Below are 24,807 nucleotides of genomic sequence, written 5' to 3' on the forward strand. Positions count from 1 at the left end.
TCTCTCGCTCTCTTTCTCCATGAAAAGGCAGGGCTTTGAGAGGCGACTCCCCCTAGTGTTAGAGAGTATGTATTACATGTCCCAACAGCATCCTCCCAGGGCCAGGTTGTCATTGACTTCTGAGAGGCAGATGTGGGAGACATGCTTTGTGGATGTTAGAGCGCCCCCTCTCTCTGCCGCTCACTGCATGACGCCGGGGGTGATGTCCGGACGCCGTGTCTGGATGATTTTGGGGCGAGGGGGGCGGTTGCTGCTGCTGGTGCTTCCTTCTGTGTCGTCTTCGCCCCCCGAGCTGTCCTGCTCATTCTCACACACGTGGACCACTACGCTGGGGGTGGTGGGGGTGCCGGTGTGCAGCTCGTACTTCTCACCTAATTTAGAGTTGGAGAGAGGACCGTTAACACTGTAGGACTGGACACAATCAAACTGATGGCAATACAAAGGACAGCTACTGTAATTCCATCACATTGAATTAAAATCAATTCTAATTTTAACAAATTCTAATTTTAGGTTCCCATTCTCATTGTAGCAAGTGTGTGTGTGTGTGTGTGTGTGTGTGTGTGTGTGTTGTACCTGGCCCTAGTTTGGAGATGGCACAGAGAAGGTCGTAGTTGATGACGGGCACGGCGTCCGGGGCCTGCTGCCACCCCACCGGTGGCGAGGCTGGGGGGGAGATCAGGAACTGTTTGTCTGGTTTGGGGGGCTCCAGGCGGGGACTGCCTATGAGGACGGACTGCAGGGCAGACGGGGGCGAGACACGAGAGGCTCAATGTAGATCAATGGAATCAATCAGTGCCAACACTGCTGCTAGCTAAACCAAATAGTGATGAACATGTTTTTTTTATTAAAAAAATATAACCTTTATTTAACTAGGCAAGTCAGTTAAGAACAAATTCTTATTTACAATGACGGCCTACTTGTAAAGCCCCCCCGGCCAAACCCTCCTCTAACCCGGACGACGCTGGGCCAATTGTGCGCCGCCCTATGGGACTCCCGATCACGGCGATACAGCCTGGGATCGAACCCGGGTCTGTAGTGACACCTCTAGCGATGTGATGCAGCGCCACTCGGGAGCTATTATTTGTAATGTATAGCATATTTCCACTACCAAAAGATCCAAGTTACTGAAAGTATGGGGGCATTGGGTGATGTACAGAAGTCGTGTCTCTACCTGTGCGAAGTAGAGGCGCATCTCTTTGCCGTTGAAGTCGCTCTTGTGCAGTCGGAGCCGCGCCTCAGCGGCGGCCAGTGCATCGCTGAAGTTGATTCTCACACGCCGGAAACTCTTAAAGAACTGGAAGTTTACGTCCGGGTCGAAGGAGCGGAACATAGACTCAAAACTGGCCTATAGGAGGAGAGAAGAGAGAGGGCGAGAGAGAAAGAAAGAGGGTGAGAGAGAAAGAGAGAGGGTGAGAGAGAGGGTGAGAGAGAGAGAGGGGGTGAGAGAGAGAGAAAGGGTGAGAGGAGAGGGGGTGGGAGAGAGAGAGAGAGAGGGTGAGAGGGCAAGAGAGAAAGAGAGGGCGAGAGAAAGAGAGAGAGGGTGAGAGAGAAGGTACAGTACAAGTGAGTTGGATAGTGGTGTTGCCACACAGCATTAGTAATGGGATGATGTAATACATTAAATACATAATCGTCTGTTTACCCAGAAATAGGCTATGCTTCTCAAAACTGCTCAGTCACCATGATCCCACTGATAATAATAGTCTAACTAACATTAACTACAGTTATGGGACTGTGGCCTGGGAGAGAACCAGCAGTGGGAGAGAAGACCAACAAAAAGCCCAAGACCAAGGGGCTCAGCGGTCTAGGACACTGCATCGCAATGCTACAGACCCGGGTTTGATCCCAGGCTGTGCTGCAGCCGGCGGCGACTGGGAGACCCATGAGGCGGCGCACAATTGGCCCAGCGTCATCTAGGTTAGGGGAGGGTTTGGCTGACAGGGATGTCCTTGTCCCATCGCTCTCTAGCGACTCCTGTGGCGGGCCGGGCTGTGTTTTCTCCGACACATCGGTGCTTCCGGGTTAAGTGGGCATTGTGTCAAGAAGCAGTGTGGCTTGGTTGGGTCGTGTTTCGGAGGACGCACGGCTCTCGACCTTCGCCTCTCCTGAGTCCGTACAGGAGTTGCAGCGATGGGACAATTGGATGCCACAAAATTGGGGAGAAAAAGGGGTCATTTTTTTGTTGAAAAACCCAAGACCAGTCCAGGCACAATGACAATAAAACCAAACCCTATAAAGGCCAAATGCATTGTGATTTGAAAGGCAAATTAATCAAGTGTATGAAGACTTGTACTGTAAGTACCTTTCCTGAAAACACTGTCACCAACCTCGTTTCATATCTTCAGTCTTTCAGGGCTAACGTTACCCGCCCCCGCCCTTCTAAAAATAGCTGCTGCAAAATGCTTGACTAAACTGTCCCCTTAAAATGAGGAACACTGCCCGGTTGTCATGGCAACCCTGCTCAACTTGTGCGTGCCTGGCCTTGGTGAGCGTCGGGGTCCGTCGCTAAAGAAAGACCCAGTGTGACAGCGGTCTGATAGGAGCTCAGCTCAGACCATGAGGACTGCTGCATCTCATTGGTCTAAAGCAGTTTGGAACGATTAGTTCAGTGAGAATGGATCACAAGCTGCAGCCAAGCACAGATCTAGGAACAGATTACCTAACCATTACAACCACTGGGAAATAGACCTCAAAGGCTACAGAATCTGACCTTAGATCAGTTTAGGAGACAGATCAGAGGCGACATATAAAGCCTTCTTACCCGGGACTCAGGCCTGTCAAACACTTCCTGGCTGGTCACCGAGGCAACCAGGCAGAAGGCGTTACACTTGGTGGTCTTGAGGTGCATGATGGGAAGGGCAGGGAGGCAGAGGCCTTTCCACCTGATAATGCGGGAGGTCAGAGTTTGTGAGGAGGGATGAAGATGACAGGTGTGGGGGGGTTGCGCCGCCTTCCCCAGCGTGAGGGTTGAGGAAGATCTCGTTCCCACAACAACAAAAAAAAACTTATTTTTCCCGTTTCCCTTACTTCCTCCTCTTCTATTCCCCTCTTCAAATTCCCCTTTTCTCTTCTCTATCTCTCTCTGTTTGTACAGTCCACACCCCACTAAGAGAGCTGCAAAAGCCTGCAGTCCTGGCCAAATGAAGAACCAAAAGAAAAATGTCCAGTGACGTCCAAGCCGGAACCAGTTAGCTACTGAGCAGCTAGCCCAGATCCAGAGTTAGCAACGTTAGCGATAGCTCTCAGGTTCCACCCTTGGCAGTGAGGTCTGCAGGACAGAGACAGGCAGCTACACGACAGCTGAAAGCAGTCCTCCGTCTAGGCTATAGAACATTCCAACGAGACTAGGGGCTGCATTTGTAAAAGTCTCATATAATACAGCCTTCTTTCTGTCTGTCTGGTCTCTAGCCCTCTCTGCCTCTGCAGCCACTTATATGAGAGTCACAACGACTGACGTACACCACAGCCCCTCCCTCTCTCTCTTCTCTTCCTTCGTTCCATGGTTCATTCACTCCCAGCCAACCCGCTGACACAGGGGGTGTGTCCTTCCTTTCTTCCCTCCCTCCCTCCATCCCCCCCTCAGACATGGTCCCTCCCTCCCTCCCTCCCTCCCTCCATCCCCCCCTCAGACATGGTCCCTCCCGCTCTCCTTTGCTGACTAATTCGAAAGGCAGTGAGACAGAGAGAGAGACAGAGGACTGGAAAATAACAAAATCAATCCTTAGCAGACTGAAGTGTTAATCTCTTCACTCTTGTCTCTCTCACTCACACAGAAAACACAAAATATATGACAAATCTGTTGCTTAGTTGTGAATGGAAAATATGTGCAAATCAGAAACTGGGTCCATGACTCTGACACAATAAAACCACACACACTGAATCAGCTTATCGGGGCACTTGACTCTGGCCTGCTGAGCGTCAGTCGTGGAAAACACACGTCATTCTGGGTATAAATACGCCCGAGAGCTTCACTACAGAGAGACACAGACGAGAGAGAGACGAGAGAGAGACGAGAGAGAGATGAGAGAGAGACGAGAGAGAGAGAGACAGACACGAGAGAGAGACACAGACACGAGAGAGAGACGAGAGAGAGAGAGACAGACACGAGAGAGAGAGACACAGACACGAGAGAGAGACGAGAGAGAGAGAGACAGACACGAGAGAGAGAGACACAGACACGAGAGAGAGAGAGAGAAACACAGACACGAGAGAGAGAGAGAGACGAGAGAGAGAGAGACAGACACGAGAGAGAGAGAGACACAGACACGAGAGAGAGAGAGACAGAGAGAGAGAGATGGACTAAAAGAGAGAGGTGACAGAAGCACAGAGTACATGAGAGAAAGGGAGAGAGAAAAACAGAGGTCTGTGTGGAGAGTAAGGGAAGAAGAGAGAGAGATGAAGGAGAACTGGTTCTTATGGAAAGTATGCGGCTGGAGGCTTGATAACACAGAAGCTTTTATGAGAGTGGTATTAATAGCACTGAGGTGCTGTGAGAGGAAAAATGGATGAGAGAGAGAGACTAAAGTAAAGGCTAAGCATGTGTCTATAATGTATGTGCTAAACATAGAATACACTTGTTGTGTGTTAGTAGTGAAGTGACAATCTGTGTGTGTTTGTGTGTGTTAGAAAGCAAATGTTCCAGTGAGGGAATGGAAAATAGGAATATGAAACCAAAACAGAGAGGACGGAAACAATGCAGGGCTGAGAGCCCCCCCCCCCCCCCACACACACACACCCCCCCCCCCCACCCACAATGAGTGTTATGCAAAGTGGCTCTGAAAGAGATAGTGTGGGTGTGTGTGAGACTAACTAACAGGGTAGGACAAAGGTCTGGAGATGGTTAACACACACGTACACCGTCACACACACACACACACACACACACACACACTCGGTGGGACAGAGGTCTGGAGATGGTTAACAACAACAAACACAAACAGTCACATTAAACCTCAGCTGCTCTGCAGGGAGGAAGAGGAGGGGAGGCACGTTTCCATACAACACCCACAAACTTTAAAACTAGCCTACACATCCATTTTCTCAACACTACACCCACAGGCCTACATGCAAGTTAACAGTATAGGGTTATTGTGTCTGGACCCTCGACTGACACTTTTGGACAACACTACTTGTATTCTGCATGTTGTCTCCAGCTGCTGCTACATAAAAGGTAGTGAGTAACAAATCATACTAGCTGTTTGCTGTGATTGACAAACCAGTCGGCTAGAAGACAGAACCTAGAACAACAGAGCGTGACCTCAGACAGTGACAGGTGGAACCTCAGAACTGGTTGTATATTCTAGAACACTCCACCATTGTCTGATCTGAGTGGCAGAAACAGCAGGAAAGACCAAAGTGTCACTGATAGTTATGAAGAGCACCGGAAACCAGACAGCACAGACGCATGCACGCTCCCACACCTTCACATCAAAGACTAGACAACAAAGAGATTCTGTCCCACCCGCACATCATAGAGAGAGAGACAAGTGCACAGAGGTTGTACTCAGGCAGAGTACTTAAAGGTGCAATATGCAGAAATCTCTCCACCATTTCCTGGTTGCTAAAATTCTAAATTGTTCGCCTAATTTCAGTTTGTGACAAAACAAGTGTAGAGAATCATTGTACCATCTAAACCGCTGTGAAACATATTTTCTATAACCAAAAATATTGTATTTTCAGCTGTTTGAAGCTGGTGTACAAAACTGAAAGTAAAAGAAGCAAAAACAAAACTTAAGAACGGGAAGAATAGAAATAGCACACATAGAACAGATATACCGCTTCTTAGACTTGCATTCAATGAGAATGGCAGATCGAATTGCCCCCAAAAAGTTACATCATGTAGCTTTAAGCCTACCAGCTGCAGTCTGCTACTAGCGTGCAAGAACACACACACTACCTGCTCTGTTCTCTCTCCAGGCCTGAGGCTTTATGAATCAAATATCTCTACCACGCAAATCCCTCAGTGAGTACAGTAAGACAGTACAGGTCAGTTTCCATTAGGTAACCTCTGGGGTGTCACGTGTGTGGCCAGTCCCTGGTGGTGACCTGTATTAAAATGTCCTGTTGTAATAATGTGTGACCCTTACTGCAGGAGGGAAGCCATTTTGATTTGGACAGGACAGTTTACCTGATTAAGGGCAGGGACGGGTCTTAAAACTAGATGAATATCTGAATTGGATGGAAACGTTGTGTCTTTGTCAAACATTCCTAAAGGAGAACACAGTGTTGATGCACACAGCGGAATATTCCGTCACATGATCTCTCAGCTGACTCAAAGCTCCTTAAAGGACGTGACCCTCTGAAAAGAAAAACACTTTTATTCCAAACAGTCAAGTTTTTATGACCTTTACCCTGTTTCACTTCCTTCTAAGCCCAATGTATTATTCAATCATTGATCTGTGTGTGCGAGAGAGAGAGAGAGAGAGAGAGAGAGAGAATGTGTGGCTTGACCAGCTGTTCTAGCTGGAGCACCTGTCTCACTGTTTCTGCCCCCTTCCTTCCATGGAAGAGGCCATCAGTAGGAAAATACATTTCAGCTGAATCCGACACTATTCACCAATGTCACCACACCAGCTAGGCCTCTATGTTAAACAATGTGTAAATTCCATACAGCATTGACTTCTGTTTGCCGTTACTCACAACAGTACTGTTTGTATGGCCCATAGTAGTCTGTAGTAGACCCATGGTGAGTTGACACTTAGTTGTCATTAACAAAGCAACAGTGTGTGGTAGGGCTGACGGTCGACCGAGGCCAACTTTTTCCTTTTCTCCTTTGTTTGGAGCGCTCCTGTTAATGTTGAGTAAGGACGCGCACCTGATTATGGATTGAAGTAGGCCTATATGCTACCTGGCCTATGTGCAAATGTAGGCATATAAATGTGCCCATTTGGGGATCTGATTGTATTTCTGATTGGCTTAATGCACCACCACTAATGAGCTGTGCATCTTCTCAAAGTAATGTTTTCTTCACCTAAAACAGTAAGCAAACAAAGTCTGTTTTTACATTCACTGAGAATGACAATAGTTCCTCAATGTACACTACCGGTCGAAAGTTTTAGAACACCTACTCATTCAAGGGTTTTTCTTTATTTTTACTATTTTCTACATTGTAGAATAATAGTGAAGACATCAAAACTATGAAATAACACATATAGAATCATGTAGTAACCAAAAAAGTGTTAAACAAATCTATTTTATATTTGAGATTTTTCAAATAGCCACCCTATGCCTTGATGACAGCTTTGCACACTCTTGGCATTCTCTCAACCAGCTTCATGAGGTCTTCTTAAAAGTTAATTTGTGGAATTTCTTTCTTTCTTAATGCGTTTGAGCCAATCAGTTGTGTTGTGACAAGGTAGGGGTGGTATACAGAAGATAACCCTGTATGGTAAAAGACCAAGTCCATATTATGGCAAAAACAGCTCAAATAAGCAAAGAGAAATGACAGTCCATCATTACTTTAAGACAAAGTTCAGTCAATATGGAAAATTTGAAGAACTTTTAAAGTTTCTTCAAGTGCAGTCGCAAAAACCATCAGGTGCTATGATGAAACTGGCTCTCATGAGGACCGCCACAGGAAGGGAAGACCCAGAGTTACCTCTGCTGCAAAGGATAAGTTTATTAGAGTTACCAGCCTCAGAAATTGCAGCCCAAATAAATGCTTCATTTTTATTTTATCTTTATTTAACTAGGCAAGTCAGTTAAGAAAAAAAATCTTATTTTCAATGACGACCTAGGAACAGTGGGTTAACTGCCTTCTTCGGGGGCAGAATGACAGATTTTTACCTTGTCAGCTCAGGGATTCGATCTTGCTAACTTTCGGTTACTAGTCCAATGCTGGTCAACTAACAGACACATCTCAACATCAACTGTTCAGAGGAGACTGTGTGAATCAGGCCTTCATGGTTGAATTGCTGCAAAGAAACCACTACTAAAGGACACCAATATGAAGATGAGCCTTGTTTGGGCCAAGAAACATGAGCAATAGACATTAGACCAGTGGAAGTCTGGAGTCCAAATTGGAGATTTTGGGTTCCAACCGCCGTGTCTTTGTGAGACGCAGTGTGGGGGTGCTTTGCTGGTGACACTGTCTGTGATTTATTTAGGAATTCAAGGCACACTTAACCAGAGTGGCTACCACAGCATTCTGCAGCGATATGCCATCTCATCTGGTTTGGGCTTAGTGGGACTATAATTAGTTTTTCAACAGAACAATGACCCAACACACATCCAGGCTGTGTAAGGGCTATTTTACCAAGAAGGAGAGTGATGGAGTGCTGCATCAGATGACCTGGCCTCCATAATCGCCCGACCTCAACCAAATTGAGATGGTTTGGGATGAGTCGGACCGCAGAGTGAAGGAAAAGCAGCCAACAAGTGCTCAGCATATGTGAGAACTTAAAGACTGTTGGAAAAGCATTCCAGCTGAAGCTGGTTGAGAGAATGCCAAAAGTGTGCAAAGCTATCATCAAGGCAATGGGTGGCTATTTTGATTTGGTTACTACATTATTCCATATGTGGTATTTCATAGTTTTGATGTCTTCACTATTATTCTACAATGTAGAAAATAGTAAAAATAAAGAAAAACCCTTGAATGAGTAGGTGTTTCTAAAACTTTTGACCTGTTGTGTATTTGAAAAATCTTTACAGCTCTCTCCCTTTCGATAACAACTCAGCGTGAAAGGGAAAAATGTCATGCTCTTATCCAGTGGAAACGTCATAAAATAGACCTACCTGATTACTTCTTATCCATTGCGCAAATAGCCTACAGCTGTGTCTGTCCTGAGCTCACTGGCACAGGAAACTGAGGGCCCAGAATATGTTATACAATGTTGCAAGTTTGCTAGTGTGAGCTGGGCCAGACCCAAGTTAATAGTTGATACAATGTTTCAAGTTCGTTGCAGACAGGCCATGCATAGCCAATGTGATTTATAGGATATTTATTTTATCAGGATCTTTTTTACCTGCAGGCTGCAATGTTTTATTTGTTGGCTTTATGTAGACTATTTGTATATAGTTGCAATGGCAATAGAAGTTGCATTTTAAGTTTGTATAATTTTTATTTAGATTTGGATTGAATTTTGATTAACCACATGACAATGATTTTGAGATACGAAGATGTTATTCTAAATTAAATGAAACTGTTCCATGAAAAAGTGCATTTGAAAACCATAACTAGCATGCAAAAATCGGTAGAAATTGTAAGATAATTTGGCATTGCTCATGAGAAAGGTTGCGGACTCCTCGTGTAGCCTATTACCAGCAACTTCAGGAGGATGGTTGGGTCAGGTTAAGGTTTTTTCTTCTGGTTATCTTGATCTCTGGCTCCCTCTTGAGTCATCTGCGTCTTATTCTCATCAAACAGGGAGCTTAAAGCATCAGACAAGCTCAATGCATATAGTTGATTTTATTAAAAACAAATAGAGTATGTCTATATGGAAAAATACGTTTAAAAATTCAGATTTTTTTTACCTGCTTTTCTCCCCTCGATATATAGACACCCTATTTGTTTTAATAAAATCAACTATATGCAGAACGGATGACTTTCGGTCAACCAATATAAAATGTTTTTATCAGGACAGCCCTAGTGTGTGGATTTATTCTATTTTCTTTAAACAAATTGCAAGGCATAGGGCCTAGTCTTTGGATGTGGGAATACTACAAAGAACAAAGTCTCTAATTTCTCCCCTTTTTAACCTCCTCTCTTCCTGCTTATGACTGCTGTCTTTCCTGTTCCTTCCTTCCTGCCAGCTCCAATGGAAACTCTCTCTGAATCAAAGATTAGCCTACACAGAGCGGAAGAATGTTGTGTACACTGAAAAATACATTAGTCAGATTTCCAAAGCAAAAACTAATTCACCTGACCTCAGGAAGGATAGATGTTATCAGAGACTGAGATAATGGGTGTGTGTACCAGATATTCATTTACCAAAGATACCAATCTTTGTTTATGATTTAGGCTATATCCTCAAAGTCCAGAAACGGTTTTGACTGAATAGGGCCCCTGCTTGCCAATTCTCTCCCTGCTGTTGTTCAGGAGGATCTCCTGAATGACATCAGGCCTAGTTAGAGCACACACACTTTTCCATTGTTCCGATTACAGTGTGTTATCACATAGTCTACTTCCAGTGGCCTTCATTTGACTGACAAAGAGGTCACAGCCTCCTCAGCCAAAACCCCTGACAACAGATCAGTGAGAGGAGCAGAGATGACTAGACATGTCTGTGCCATATCACTTTCACTTATTGGCTACCTAAGTGGTCATGAAGGAAAGAAGACAAGGAAAGGAAGCAGTAAAATAAACACTCTTAGGACCTCTGCCTGTGTCCATCTGTCCTTGGCTAAGCTCTGAGATTCTGGCCCAGTTAGGACAGAATCTGTTTTTCCACGCTTCCTTTATTTTGGTCTTGTTATGGGGGAAAATCGAGTAATGTTCTTGCTGATGGAACTGTTCCAACCCCTATGGAATCAGGCAGGGGATGGAAGGGAACCATTTCCATGTGTGTGATGAGGGTGTGAGTGGTGGATTGGAACTACACAACTAGGAGCCTAAGACTCATCTTTAGAAAGACGCCAATTCTTTGGAGGAGTGGAATGTAATACTATCTTTGGATTGAACATGAGTATGTACGCATGCACGCGCGCGCACACACACACACACAAATAGGTTTAAGTTGTATAGTAGGGAACCATTGTAATGTAATGCAAGCTTGCTTTGGTTGAATACTTTGATCCACCATAACACACATCCTTACCTTCAGAGTTTGGTCATTGAAAACATCTTCAGTTACTTTGCATGCGATAAGGGCGTTGGGTAGGTCGGTAAACTGCACATCGACCGTTGCCTCAGCACCATCGTTCTTCTCTGATTTCTGCATCTTGCGGACCGTACTTGTTCTAGTCTCGCAAGGTTAGTTGTTTCAACTTGCAGTTCGGACCTAGCAGTCACTGTAGCTAAATATACTGTGTTCTTCCGTTAGCTTTCAGCTAGCTAGCTAGCAGAAGCGCTTCGCGACTATCTCATCGCAAGCTCCTTAGATTCGTCATTAACTAATGATCAAAAGTTAAATAACTAATGTAGCTATGTTGTTTTATGGCCAAATATTTCTCAGTAAATTACATTCAAAATGCATGTTACACTAAAAACTGAAAGTACTGTTATAGAGCTGGTGGCCCATCGAATAAAGGAGATGACGTCAAGGGGACGGAAAACAGCTGATGCGCTTTTCCGGTTTAGAACTGTCGCAACGCAGCTTCACTGATCACTGCAATTCTGGATTGTCCAAGAGATGACATGATAACGAGTTTGACTCGTACAATCTGTTTTAGATCAGTGATGTCTACGCAGCGCTTTGCCCCCATTGCAAAATACTGGAACGCTCTGAAGGTGATGGCACATTAGCTGTCACTGTCAGTGTCGAGTTTTAGGACACCGTCATTTTGCCTTGCAAATGCCATACTTATGTCTACTGAAGTGAAGTCCATTTATTTATATGTAAATAACCTGCTATTTTATCATATTTAATACCATTATAGACAAAGCAATACTGCCCTCTAATGTTGAAAAACGTAATAAGACAGATATTATGCAAGGCCTACAGTCAGCAGTAGATGATTTGACTCTTTATTTGAAGAGTATGATGGAAGCATCATCAATATGTTCAGATCGAAGAATGAAATGAAAAAGATAAATAATTACTAAGGTTATTCAATCTTTTGTACCAAAATTCTCTTGTGTGAATAAATACATTTGGTCAACAATGCAATCCTTTACCTTCCAATGCCTCTGCCTGTAGGTCTACCTCTGACTGTCAGACAGTGGTTTTATAGGTCTACTCTGCCTAAAGCCTGAAAGAGGATAAGGGATTGTACTAGGACAACTGTGGTTTACTGAAAAGCTAACTCAGGGCATCCTCCCTGACCTCAGCAGAGGCTCAGCCTATGAGTTATGTTAAAGGAGAACTGAAAACTGCAAAGGGGTCAGAAAGGGGGTTAAAGATGGTTTGGGGTTGGGGAAAGTGTGGCAGGTTGGATGTGCTTTAGGATGGGGGGGGGTTCAGGCATGTATGGAGGCAGCCATTGGGAGGAGGAGATTGTTAGGGAAGTGGTTGAATGGATGGGGGTTGGAGTGGAGTAGAGGGACCTGGGGTATGGGGAGGGATGTGGGATACTGGGGCTATGCTGGGCTAGGCATGGTTGTGGGGGTATAGGCTCTGGAGCTGGGCTGGGAGGATATAGGCTCTGGAGCTGGGCTGGGGGGATATAGGCTCTGTAGCTGGGCTGGGCTGGGGGGATATAGGCTCTGGAGCTGGGCTGGGCTGGTGGGATATAGGCACTGGAGCTGAGCTGGGCTGGGCTGGGGGGATATAGGCTCTGGAGCTGGGCTGGGGGGATATAGGCTCTGGAGCTGGGCTGGGCTGGGGGGATATAGGCTCTGGAGCTGGGCTGGGCTGGGCTGGGGGAATATAGGCTCTGGAGCTGGGCTGGGGGGATATAGGCTCTGGAGCTGGGCTGGGCTGGGGGGATATAGGCTCTGGAGCTGGGCTGGGCTGGGGGGATATAGGCTCTGGAGCTGGGCTGGGCTGGGGGGGATATAGGCTCTGGAGCTGGGCTGGGCTGGGGGGATATAGGCTCTGGAGCTAGGCTGGGCTGGGCTGGGGGGATATAGGCTCTGGAGCTGGGCTGGGCTGGGCTGGGCTGGGATGGGGGGATATAGGCTCTGGAGCTAGGCTGGGCTGGGGGGATATAGGCTCTGGAGCTAGGCTGGGCTGGGCTGGACTGGGGGGATATAGGCTCTGGGCTGATTTAAATGAAGCAGGCTGGTCATGTGGGGATCAACTTCTGAAACTCAGCCTAATCCTTTGGAGAAGGAGAGAGAGAGGAGAGAAAGAGAGAGAGAGAGAGAGAGGGGGGGGGGGGGGAAGAGATTGTACTTTGACCAACTGTACACAGGCACTAATTACAGATTGGAGCCCCAGGCAGCGACAACTAGAAGCTGTGTGTGCGTCCGTGGAACCTACAAACACAAACTTATCCAACTTTCTCAAACTTGGCTTGAACTCCCGGACACATACTCGTTGGAACCTTGAACACACTCCTTCCCAGTGTGTGTTGGTCTTCCAGTAATCATGGCTCAGTCTGAACCTAATGGCCTCAGCCCGGACCTCTCCAATGAAGCCATCATCCACAGCCCTATAGGAACCTGTACCGACCCGGACAGACAGAGGCAACGAGATGAAGAGGAGGAGGAGGATGTAGAACTAGCAGAGGAGGTGTTAGAACTGGGGGAGGAGGTGGGCGAGGACATGGAGGACATTGGAATGGCAGGTGAGGGGGAAGGTGCAGCTGATCATTTCGAAGTGACGATGCAAGCTAGCGGGAGCGGAGGAAAGGAGGGAGAGGAGGGGGAGAGGGGGATTGAAGAGGAGGTTGGTTTACAGGAAAAGAGAGAGGGAGATAAAGGGGAGGGGGAGCGGACCGTGCCAGTTGTTGTAATTGAAGAGGAGCAGGAGAAATCTGTAGAGGCTGTTGAAGAAGAGAAGTCCGCTGAGAGAGAGGAGTCAGCAGGGGCGGACAAAGAGAGAGAAATAGAGGAGAGAGAACCTCCTCTCCCCCCACCATCACCTAGTTTACCTGAAACTGAGTCCATTAATGATGAGGTAGAGAGGAAAGACGAGGAGACATCTCCAGAGGCAGAAAAGGCACAAATCGTTTTGCCTGTTGATGAGACAGAGAAGACAGAGGACGATGTCGGTTTGATGACAACAGAACCGCCAGTCCTGTCTACTAATGATGAGGTGGCGAGTAAAGAAGAGCTGTGTACAGAGAGTCGAAAGCCAGAAACCACATCCACTACAGATGAGTTAGCGAAGGGAGAGCAGAGTGGCGGTCAGGACGCAGAGATGCCCATCAGCCAGGAGACTAATGATGATGGCATGGCGAGAGTGAGTGATGAAAGCAGGAGTCAAGTGACTGACGACTGTCAAACTGTGTCCACTAGTGATGAGGTCAGAGAGACACGGCAGGAGGAAGGACAGGAAGAGGAGCCTAAACATCAGTCAGCCAATGACAATGAAGGAGAGAGCGAGGAAAGTAACAATAAATTGGCAAAAAATCGACAGGTTTCACAAGAAGAGAGGGATGAGAACCAGCAGGGAAGTGAGAAGAGTACAGAGAAAAAAGAGGAGGTTAAAAGCCCTATTACAGAGGAACAGGGAGAGACAACTAAAGCAGTTTTAGAGAAAAAAGAGGAGGGGCATCAAGCGACAGAGCACCAGCCCCCGTTGTTCGTTACCAAGAAGTTCATAGAGCTTGGAGTCGTCAAGAGTCAGGCAACCACGGCTCAACAGCCACAGGAGGTTGTCACTCCACCTGTTGAGGTAGAGGGAGGGAGCAAGAGCAAGGCACAGCCACTGATTCAGCCCAATGAGAGTCAGGAGGGTGAGAACGGCGCTAAAGAGGAGGGAGGTTTACAACAGACAGAACAGCAGCTACAGGTGGAAGAGGGTGACAGTGATAGGGCAGTGGAGGGAGGTGGTGGGGAGAGGGAAGAGCCACAACAGGTCGGGGATAATGCGGTGGTGGGGATGGACACAGGAGGCAGCAAAGTAGAGGTGGAGCAAAAGAAGGAGGATAATGTAGACATAGCAGAGGAAGAGAGAAGAGGTGGCGGTATGGAGGAACAGACGGAAAAGGCTTTGGAGCCTGATAATGCTGCCAGAGAAGAAGGGGAAAAGAAAGAAGGCAAAGTTGTAGCTCAGCCACAGGTACAGATACTCAAGGGTTCAGCAGGAGCTACACAGGAGGACGACGACAAGGATTTAGAGCATGTCGAGGAGGCTTTCGAGCTTGAGGAGGGAGGAGACATGGAGAAAGAACAGCCAGGAGAGGTCATTCTGGATGAGCCCGGAGCTGCAGAGGTGGGAGGGGCTGAAGAGATGGATAATCCGGTCCCGGTCTCAGAGATAGGGACGGGAGGAGCAGAGGGAGGGGGTGAGTTGGAGGAACTGCCAGTGACAAACATTAACGATAATCTAGACTCACAATCAGAGGGAGCGATTGAGATGGCGGAAGAGCCAGAAGATCTCATTGAGGATGAGTCTAAATCTGCATTAGAGGGAGGCAGCAAGAGAGTAGAACAGCCAGTGCCTGCCACTAAGGATGAGCCAGTAAAGTTTGGGAAGGAATACACAGCGAAGGAAAGAAGGAAAGAGAACAAAGAAGAGGTGGAGCTAGGGGTCAAAGGTCGTAAAGCCAGGATAGAGAATGGGTTCCCTGGAACAGAGGAGGTGAAACGACAATTGCTGAATGAGATGCTGCTATCTCCCACAAGGCTGAGACAAGGAGAAATGAAAGAGGAGGCAACAGTAAAAAGAGATAGGGTGACACCCCGCAGAGGGAGCAACGACTGGATCAAGAAGGGGGCCCCAGAGGAGGTGCAGACCCGCAGAGGGAGCAACGACTGGATCAAGAAGGGGGCCCCAGAGGAGGTGCAGACCCGCAGAGGGAGCAACGACTGGAACAAGAAGGGGGCCCCAGAGGAGGTGCAGACCCGCAGAGGGAGCAACGACTGGAACAAGAAGGGGGCCCCAGAGGAGGTGCAGACCCGCAGAGGGAGCAACGACTGGAACAAGAAGGGGGCCCCAGAGGAGGTGCAGACCCGCAGAGGGAGCAATGACTGGAACAAGAAGGGGGCCCCAGAGGAGGTGCAGACCCGCAGAGGGAGCAATGACTGGAACAAGAAAGCGGCCCCAAAGGAGGCGCAGACCCGCAGAGGGAGCAACGACTGGAACAAGAAGGGGGCCCCAGAGGAGACGCAGACCCGCAGAGGGAGCAACGACTGGAACAAGAAGGGGGCCCCAGAGGAGGCACAGACCCCCTGGAGGAGGGAGGACTGGGCCAAGAAAGCGGCCCCAGAGGAGGTGCAGACCCGCAGAAGGAGCGATGACTGGATCAAGAAGGCCCCAGAGGAGGCGCAGACCCCTGGGTGGAGGGAGGACTGGATTAAGAAGTTGTCCCCAGAGGAGGCGCAGACCCCTGAGCGGAAGGAGGACGGGATTAAGAAGTTGTCCCCAGAGGAAGCGCAGACCCCCGGGAGGAGGGAGGACTGGATAAAGGAGCTGAAGTCGGTGCTCAAAGAGGAGGTACTTTCCCCGAAGAGGAGAGAGGAGCCAGTGAAGAAAAAGAAGAAGAAGGTGGTGGTCATGGACGAGGTGCCCACGTTCATGCACCAGAGGACAGAGGTGAAGAAAGAGAAGAAGAAGGTGGTGGTCATGGACGAGGTGCCCACGTTCATGCACCAGAGGACAGAGGTGAAGATAGAGGTGAAGAAAGAGAAGGAGGCGCAGGGGGAGGAGAAGTCTGTGAGGCTGCAGAGCCCAACTCCTCACGGGGAAGACAGGGACAGTCCAGACCCCCAGGAGTACGAGATCTCCCTCTATGTCAAGGTACAGTAGCACCAAGGGTTAACTATGGGTTAGCTATGACGTTAAGAACGTTGCAGATAGACATGTGACGAATAAAGCTGACACAATTCCCTTTTTTAGACGACAGGCAATCACATGTGTTCTATCTACAATACACCCTGTGTCGTACACAGTGAATTTATATCTGAAAGTTCTGTTATGTTGCATCTTCCTGAACAGACCCCAGTGCTCCCTGGTCCTGTAGAGCTACAGGCTGTATCGATCAGCTGATTACCTGAATCAGGTGTGTTACCCTGCACATCCTGTGGGTGCTCAGGACCAGGGCTGAAGAACACTGAGGGGTGTGGTCTAAGATGTATAGATCTCTCTGCCATTGTCTCCGTGTATTGGCAACTCCACTTGTGGCAGGATATAGTTTAGCATGTGTTTAAAGTCAAGTGTAGCTTCTATTCAGGTAACGGCTACAAGATGTATCTGTCACATGTCACAACAATACAGACCCACCCCTTCTCTTAGAAGAGCTTTAATAAGGGACAATCTCTCTTCCTTCTTTCTCTCTCTCTATCAGTCTCCCTCTCATCTGGTAATCAAATCAGTGTTTCGGAATCCTCGAGAATTATCTACTTAGCTCGCAATGGAACTTTCCTGTCATCCTGTTCTATAGATTACAAATGGGGCTATATGTAGTGTGCTAGCTAGCATCATAGGAAAACCCATGCCAGCCACTAGCCCTAGCCCACCTTCTAGCTTATCTTAGCTACTTAGTGGCTAATTATATTAGTGTCTGGTCTCTGGTCATGTTCAGTTGGTCAGAAAGGCTAACTCAGACACTGTCCGGTCAAAGCCCCAGACATTGTTCTGTTGTTGTGGTTGATTCTCCTCTGACTGGTTTAAAGTAATGCGATTTGACAACTTGAAATGGCCGCCTGTTGGGAGTCGTTGAGAGGGAGAGGCCGTTGTTATCATTAGCCTACTTTCTGTGGCCTGTTCTTCTTTACCACCGAGTGTAGCGACATAGCAACATACTGAGATACTGGCTTAGCTTCAGATCTGGGCCTGGAAAATATACTGTAAGGGAGAAGTTAGCAGGTAACTTAATTTACGTTGTAATAAAGACACTGTTTGGCCCTGCAGGTCAGAGGTGGTGTAGTAAGGAAAGAAGACGGTTTGTGTGTCTGGCCAGCAAAGTATTATTCAAAAACACACCGCCATTTTGAAAATCTGTTGCTAAGGAAACATCAAGCCTACTTACGGTTTGGGTGTGAGGCATGTTGTGTAATATTCCCTGTGTTATGATTGCATGTGAGGCGTTTTGTTGGGGTTGTGTGTGATTGTGTTGGCATGTGGGAGTCATGTCGCTGGGTTGCCTGTGATCCCACTGTGATCTCCTTATCTCATCCCATTAAGAGAGTGATATCCTACTGTAATTCTACCCTCTTTACCTGATTGCACACACACACGCACAGACGCACACACACACACGCACACACACAGTTACACGGAGACACACACACACACACACACACACACACACACACACACACACACACACACACACACACACAGTCTTGACGGCCCCATTGTCCCATGCGTGCCTGTGTGTGAGGGGCATTCTAGTAGTGTTGTTGGTGAGTGTTCTGGTGCAAAATGGCTGCCCTAGCATCACCTGTGGCCCACTATCAATGTAAAGTGCTTTGAGAACTAGGTGGAGAGTACTACATTGAGGCACTACATCATTATGCTCCATTCCAGCCGCGACTGTATTGCTTTGAGCCATGCATTTCTGGTCAGTTGTCTGTAAAAAGCCTGTATTAAAAAGTTACCTGACATGGTACCTCCTTTGGCTCAATTGGTTGGAGTGTGGCTCTCTATAACAACCCCATGGCTGTGGATTTGACTCCCACATGTGCTACATAATATGTGTGCTAACCGTCAGTCGCCTAGATAAAACCTCCTGCTAAAAATGGTCATATTGTTATGGCGTTGTAGGTCTGGAGGGCTGCATGCCATGGGCCCAGGACGTGACCAACACAACAAAGGCACATTCCAGTGTTTGATGAAGGTGCCCAGTTGAAGGATTAAGCCTGGGGGAAAATGTCCTAATATCCTGGCCTGTTCTCCCGGGGCGCCTGCTCACATAATACAATAGACGCCTTTGTCTTGCTCTTGGTGTGAGAGCAACTGTAGGTATGTTCCATGGACAAGGTCAGGGGAGGCAGGAGGCAGGAGCAAGCTCCAACTGTGGCTTTCACCGGAGTTAGAGACTCAAGGAAAACATGGACAAAATTATTTTTGCATTCTCTCTCTCTCTCTCTCTCTCTCTCTCTCTCTCTCTCTCTCTCTCTCTCTCTCTCTCTCTCTCTCTCAATAAGCTGATTATCAGGCCTGCTGGTTTGGAGCTGACTGGGTGTCTGGGGACAAGCTGGGGACAAGAGGGGGTGACAGGGCTCACTCCGCCAACACACATGCAGATATTTGACTTATTGGTCCGCTGTTGTTGTCACTATGGTAACAAAGTCACACAGCACACCTGAATGGTCACCTATTGCCATGAGTTTTGGGGTCGGAGTTGAAGTGTGTTGGTTGGTTGGGTTTGTAATGATCTCAGTAGAAATATACATGATCAAACGATCCTCTTTATGTTGTTGACACCTTTCTACCCAATGAGGTACTTCTATGATATGCATGCACAGTATGGTTGGTTGCCTACGAGGAGTACGTTATCAGTGTGTGTGTGTGTGTGTGTGTGTGTGTGTGTGTGCACGCGCGTGCGTGTGCGTGTGCGTGTGAGTGTGCGTGTGTGTGTGTGTGAGAAACACATTGCCCTTTTCCATCAGGGTCAGAACAGGCCTGAGGATTCCATAAACTCCCACACACTGACCCCAGAACAGACCTCACACTGTTCCGCCAGCCTACACTGACACCATACCCACAGACTCTGGGTCAGTCAGTTGGGGCCTATTGTTGCTGTTGTTTGAGGATTGATAAAAACGTATCCTGGTGCACCAAAAGAGGCTGAGTTTCTGCATTGTAGGTTACTAGGGCAGTGAATGAGATCATTTTACTGGAATCATAAACTGAACATTTTGCATCAGGAAGAAATGATTGTAGAGGGACACATGGACCTGATTACGTATCTAAACAAGTTTACACGCTGTTCTCTGTTTGTCATGGGCTATTATTAATTCATTGCGTCAGTACCTGTAGCTGAAATCAACACATCAGAACTACAATCTATCAAAGTAAATGAAAGACGCCCCACCAGACAGGGAAAACGCCCAAACAGTGTGTCTATTATGCTAGCCGTGTGTGGCTAACAAAGAGGGAGTGTGCTGTGCAAAACGTCTCACTGTCCTGCTCTGCATATCTAAACCCACCTCTCCTCGATCTTACCACCCCAATCATGGACACCCACAGCTACAGAACCCTAAGACCCGGTCCGGTCTCAGCCAGCCCAGACAGAGACAGTAACTTTCACAAGTTTCGCTGACAGAACCTGACTGATTGGAGGCAGATTGATTTACGAATCGAGCTGTGTCTTTGGACCTCTAGGTTATGAGTCCATAAACTGATACCTTGACTTGTGTTGTCACCATGGCCTGGTTTGACATAGCAGCCAAAAAGCTGGGGTTCCCAACTATCGAGCTGTTTGTCAAGGTAAGAGTTGAGCTTGAAGTATGGAGGAATTGGATGCTGCTGGTGCTGTTGTTGTTGTTGTTGCTGCTGGTACTGTTGTTGCTGGTGCTGCTGGTGGTGGTGCTGTTGTTGCTGGTGCTGCTGGTGGTGGTGCTGTTGTTGCTGGTGCTGCTGATGGTGGTACTGTTGTTGCTGGTGGTGGTGCTGTTGTTGTGGCTGTTGTTGTTGCTGCTGCTGGTGCTGCTGCTGGTGGGACTGTTGTTGCTGGTGCTGCTGGTGGTGGTGCTGTTGTTGTTGCTGGTGCTGGTGGTGGTACTGTTGTTGTTTCTGCTGCTGCTGGTGGTGCTGCTGTTGTTGCTGGTGGTGGTGGTGCTGTTGTTGTGGCTGTTGTTGTTGATGCTGCTGGTGCTGGTACTGTTGTTGCTGGTGCTGCTGGTGGTACTGTTGTTGCTGGTGCTGCTGGTGGTACTGTTGTTGCTGGTGCTGCTGGGAGTACTGTTGTTGCTGGTGCTGCTGGGAGTACTGTTGTTGCTGGTGCTGCTGCTGGTGGTACTGTTGTTGCTGGTGCTGGTGGTGGTACTGTTGTTGCTGGTGCTGGTGGTGGTACTGTTGTTGCTGGTGCTGGTAGTGGTACTGTTGTTGTTGCTGCTGCTGGTGGTGCTGTTGTTGTTGCTGTTGGTGGTACTGTTGTTGTTGCTGCTGGTGGAACTGTTGTTGTTGCTGCTGGTGGAACTGTTGTTGTTGCTGGTGGTGGTGGTACTGCTGTTGTTGCTGCTGGTGTGGTACTGTTGTTGTTGCTGCTGGTGGTGCTGTTGTTGCTGTTGGTGTTACTGTTGTTGCTGGTGGTGGTACTGTTGTTGCTGCTCCTGTTGGTGGTGGTACTGTTGTTGTTGCTGCTGCTGGTGGTGGTACTGATGTTGTTGCTGCTGATGGTGCTGTTGTTGCTGTTGGTGTTACTGTTGTTGCTGGTGGTGGTACTGTTGTTGCTGCTCCTGTTGGTGGTGGTACTGTTGTTGCTGCTGCTGGTGGTGGTACTGTTGTTGTTGCTGCTGATGGTGCTGTTGTTGCTGTTGGTGGTACTGTTGTTGTTGGTGGTGATACTGTTGTTGTTGCTGGTGGTGGTACTGTTGTTGCTGCTGCTGGTGGTGGTACTGTTGTTGCTGCTGCTGGTGGTGGTGGTACTGTTGTTGTTGTTTCTGCTGGTGGTACTGTTGTTGTTGTTTCTGCTGGTGGTGGTGGTACTGTTGTTGTTGTTGCTGCTGGTGGTGCTGTTGTTGCTGCTGCTGGTGGTGGTGGTACTGTTGTTGTTGTTTCTGCTGGTGGTACTGTTGTTGTTGTTTCTGCTGGTGGTGGTGGTACTGTTGTTGTTGTTGCTGCTGGTGGTGCTGTTGTTGCTGCTGCTGGTGGTGGTGGTACTGTTGTTGTTGTTTCTGCTGGTGGTGCTGTTGTTGCTGCTGCTGGTGGTGGTGGTACTGTTGTTGTTGTTGCTGCTGGTGGTGCTGTTGTTGCTGCTGCTGGTGGTGGTGGTACTGTTGTTGTTGTTGCTGCTGGTGGTGCTGTTGTTGCTGCTGCTGGTGGTGGTGGTACTGTTGTTGTTGTTGCTGCTGGTGGTGCTGTTGTTGCTGCTGCTGGTGGTGGTGGTACTGTTGTTGTTGTTGCTGCTGGTGGTGGTACTGTTGTTGTTGCTGCTGGTGGTACTGTTGTTGTTGCTGTTGGTGGTACTGTTGTTGTTGGTGGTGATACTGTTGTTGTTGCTGCTGGTGGTACTGTTGTTGCTGCTGCTGGTGATGGTACTGTTGTTGCTGGTGCTGGTAGTGGTACTGTTGTTGTTGCTGCTGGTGCTGGTGGTGGTACTGTTGTTGCTGCTGCTGGTGGTGGTACTGTTGTTGCTGCTGCTGTTGCTGCTGCTGCTGGTGCTGATGGTGGTGGTGCTGTTGTTGTTGCTGCTGGTGCTGGTGGTGGTACTGTTGTTGCTGCTGCTGGTGGTGGTACTGTTGTTGCTGCTGCTGTTGTTGTTGCTGCTGCTGCTGGTGGTGGTGCTGTTGTTGTTGCTGCTGGTGCTGGTGGTGGTACTGTTGTTGCTGCTGCTGCTGCTGCTGGTGGTACTGTTGTTGCTGCTGTTGTTGTTGCTGCTGCTGCTGGTGCTGATGGTGGTGTTGCTGTTGTTGTTACTGCTGATGGTGCTGGTGGTCCTGTTGTTGCTGCTGCTGGTGCTGCTGGTGGTGCTAGTGTTGTTGATGACCTCTCAGGTTTGTTGAGGACCTCTAGTGGCAAGAGATCGTCAGGGCCGATTCAACGTGTTGTGGTAGTGTGTTTTACCAGACAGGGAATAATGACCAGGGCATTTGTGATTGGGGCCTGTTGTGTGTACTGTATGTATTTCAGCTGTGTGTGTATGAGTTGGACTGAACCTTTTGTGTGTCTCCTACTAAGGCTGGCAGTGATGGTGAGAGCATCGGGAACTGTCCGTTCTCCCAGCGCCTCTTCATGATCCTGTGGCTGAAGGGAGTTATTTTCAACGTCACCACAGTCGACCTCAAAAGGTATGGATCATCCCATCGGCCAATACATCTATCAACCAATCAATTGTGTTCTATATCAAGATCAACTGGATTTGACATACTTTCTAAAGACATTCAGCCATTAATGCTGGATGATGTTTATGTGGGGACACTGACACAGGAACCCTGTAAGAACCCTGTAATAATGTGTTACCCAGGAAACCAGCGGACCTGCAGGACCTGGCCCCGGGGACCAACCCTCCGTTCGTCACGTTTAACGGGGAGGTGAAGGTCGACGTCAACAAGATAGAAGAGTTCCTTGAGGAAAAACTCACGCCACCACGGTAATCACCCACCACTTCCTGTCTATTGCCTGTCAATCAAACTACCACTTCCTGGATTCAACTGACCAATCCTGATGTCTGATATATCTTTCTCAGGTACCCCAAGTTGGCGACTAAACACCCAGAGTCAAACACCGCAGGTATAGATGTGTTCTCCAAGTTCTCTGCCTACATCAAGAACCCCCGCAAAGATACCAACGATGGTAAGGCTTGTGTTTGCGTGTGTGTTTGTGTGTGCGTGCATGCATGTTTGTGTGTACTGCTTGTGTTTACTGTGTGTTTGCGTGTTTTTACACTGCAGCCTGTGTGTCTCTGACTGTGATTACAATGTCTGTCTGTGTTCACTCACTGTATACCGTGTGTGTGTGTGTGTGTGTGTGTGTGTGTGTGTGTGTGTGTGTGTGTGTGTGTGTGTGTGTGTGTGTGTGTGTGTGTGTGTGTGTGTGTGTGTGTAGGCCTGGAGAAGGCCCTGTTGAAGTCTCTGAGGCGGCTGGATGAATTCCTGAGGACCCCCCTGCCGGAAGAGATCAATGCCAACAGCACAGAAGACCCTCAGGAGTCCACACGCTGCTTCCTGGATGGACCTGACCTCACACTGGCAGACTGCAACCTGCTGCCCAAACTACACATTATAAAGGTACTGCTGCCCAGACAACACATTATAAAGGTACTGCTGCCCAGACTACACATTATAAAGGTACTGCTGCTCAGACTACACATTATAAAGGTACTGCTGCCCAGACTACACATTATAAAGGTACTGCTGCTCAGACTACACATTATAAGGTACTGCTGCCCAGACCACACATTATAAAGGTACTGCTGCCCAGACTACACATTATAAGGTACTGCTGCCCAGACTACACATGATAAAGGTACTGCTGCCCAGACTACACATTATAAAGGTACTGCTGCCCAGACTACACCTTATAAGGGTACTGCTGCCCAGACTACACATGATAAAGGTACTGCTGCCCAGACTACACATTATAAAGGTACTGCTACCCAGACTACACATGATAAAGGTACTGCTGCCCAGACGACACATTATAAAGGTACTGCTTCCCAGACTACACATTATAAAGGTACTGCTGCTCAGACTACACATTATAAAGGTACTTCTGCTCAGACTACACATTATAAAGGTACTGCTGCCCAGACTACACATTATAAAGGTACTGCTGCCCAGACTACACATTATGAAGGTACTGCTGCCCAGACTACACATTATAAAGGTACTGCTACCCAGACTACACATTATAAAGGTACTGCTGCCCAGACTACACATTATAAAGTACTGCTGCCTAGACTACACATTATAAAGGAACTACTTTAATGACTTATATCCTCTAAATTCCCACATCAACACTGACCTCTATCACTGATCCATATGAGTTGTGATTTGTTTCTCTCAAAGTAATTCCCATGTTTAGGCTACTTCCTGGTCTGTTTCATGACATCACCTGTGTCTCGGTCCTGTCCCAGGTGGTGGCCAGGAAGTACCGTGGCTTTGAGATCCCGGTGGAGATGGCGGGGGTGTGGCGCTATCTGAACCACGCCTACAAGAGGGAAGAGTTTACTAACACCTGTCCTGTTGAGCGCGAAATCGAATTTGCCTACATAGATGTGGCCAAACGAATCAAATAGAGAGAGGGGGAGGAGGGAGAGACTGAGAAGGCCCAATCCCAAATTGTGTGTGTGTGTGCGTGTGTGTGTCTTTGTGCACTCACCGGTTGGGTTGCACGGCACTCATATGTAGTGTCATGGCTGCTGTGAATGTTAGACCACTAGACAGTGAGGTCTGCATCCATTTCACATCCAGTCCTTTTGGCCAAAGCCCTCTGCGGTGCACTATAATACAGGTATATGGTGTCATTGAAGACACAGACACGGTTATAAACC

General features: G+C 47.9%; 2 protein-coding genes across 5 annotated transcripts; one reads left to right on the forward strand and one right to left on the reverse strand.

Annotated features, from left to right (window-relative positions):
- LOC106575574 (calcipressin-1) lies at positions 1-11,189 on the reverse strand. Of its 2 annotated transcripts, none has more exons than XM_014152163.3 (4): positions 10,755-11,189; positions 1,172-1,345; positions 574-733; positions 1-371 (listed from the first exon to the last, which is right to left on the reverse strand). In XM_014152163.3, the coding sequence occupies exons 1-4, from the start codon at positions 10,875-10,877 to the stop codon at positions 181-183; spliced, it is 648 nt and encodes a 215-aa protein (XP_014007638.1). In that variant the 5' UTR covers positions 10,878-11,189; the 3' UTR covers positions 1-180. The 2 variants fall into 2 exon arrangements, with proteins under 2 accessions (XP_014007638.1, XP_014007639.1); XM_014152164.3 differs by lacking the exon at positions 10,755-11,189 and adding an exon at positions 2,762-3,396.
- Positions 10,508-24,807, forward strand: LOC106575573 (chloride intracellular channel protein 4). 3 transcript variants are annotated; one of them, XM_045699060.2, is made up of 6 exons: positions 10,508-10,622; positions 22,494-22,603; positions 22,780-22,905; positions 23,002-23,108; positions 23,361-23,542; positions 24,391-24,807. In XM_045699060.2, the coding sequence occupies exons 2-6, from the start codon at positions 22,548-22,550 to the stop codon at positions 24,550-24,552; spliced, it is 633 nt and encodes a 210-aa protein (XP_045555016.1). In that variant the 5' UTR covers positions 10,508-10,622; positions 22,494-22,547; the 3' UTR covers positions 24,553-24,807. The 3 variants fall into 3 exon arrangements, with proteins under 3 accessions (XP_045555016.1, XP_014007634.3, XP_014007637.1); XM_014152159.3 differs by lacking the exon at positions 10,508-10,622 and adding an exon at positions 12,955-16,445; XM_014152162.3 differs by lacking the exon at positions 10,508-10,622 and adding an exon at positions 19,904-20,081.

This window comes from Salmo salar, chromosome 17 (assembly GCF_965601325.2).
Source record: "Salmo salar chromosome 17, fSalSal1, whole genome shotgun sequence".
In the NCBI taxonomy this organism is placed as follows: Eukaryota; Metazoa; Chordata; class Actinopteri; order Salmoniformes; family Salmonidae; genus Salmo; species Salmo salar.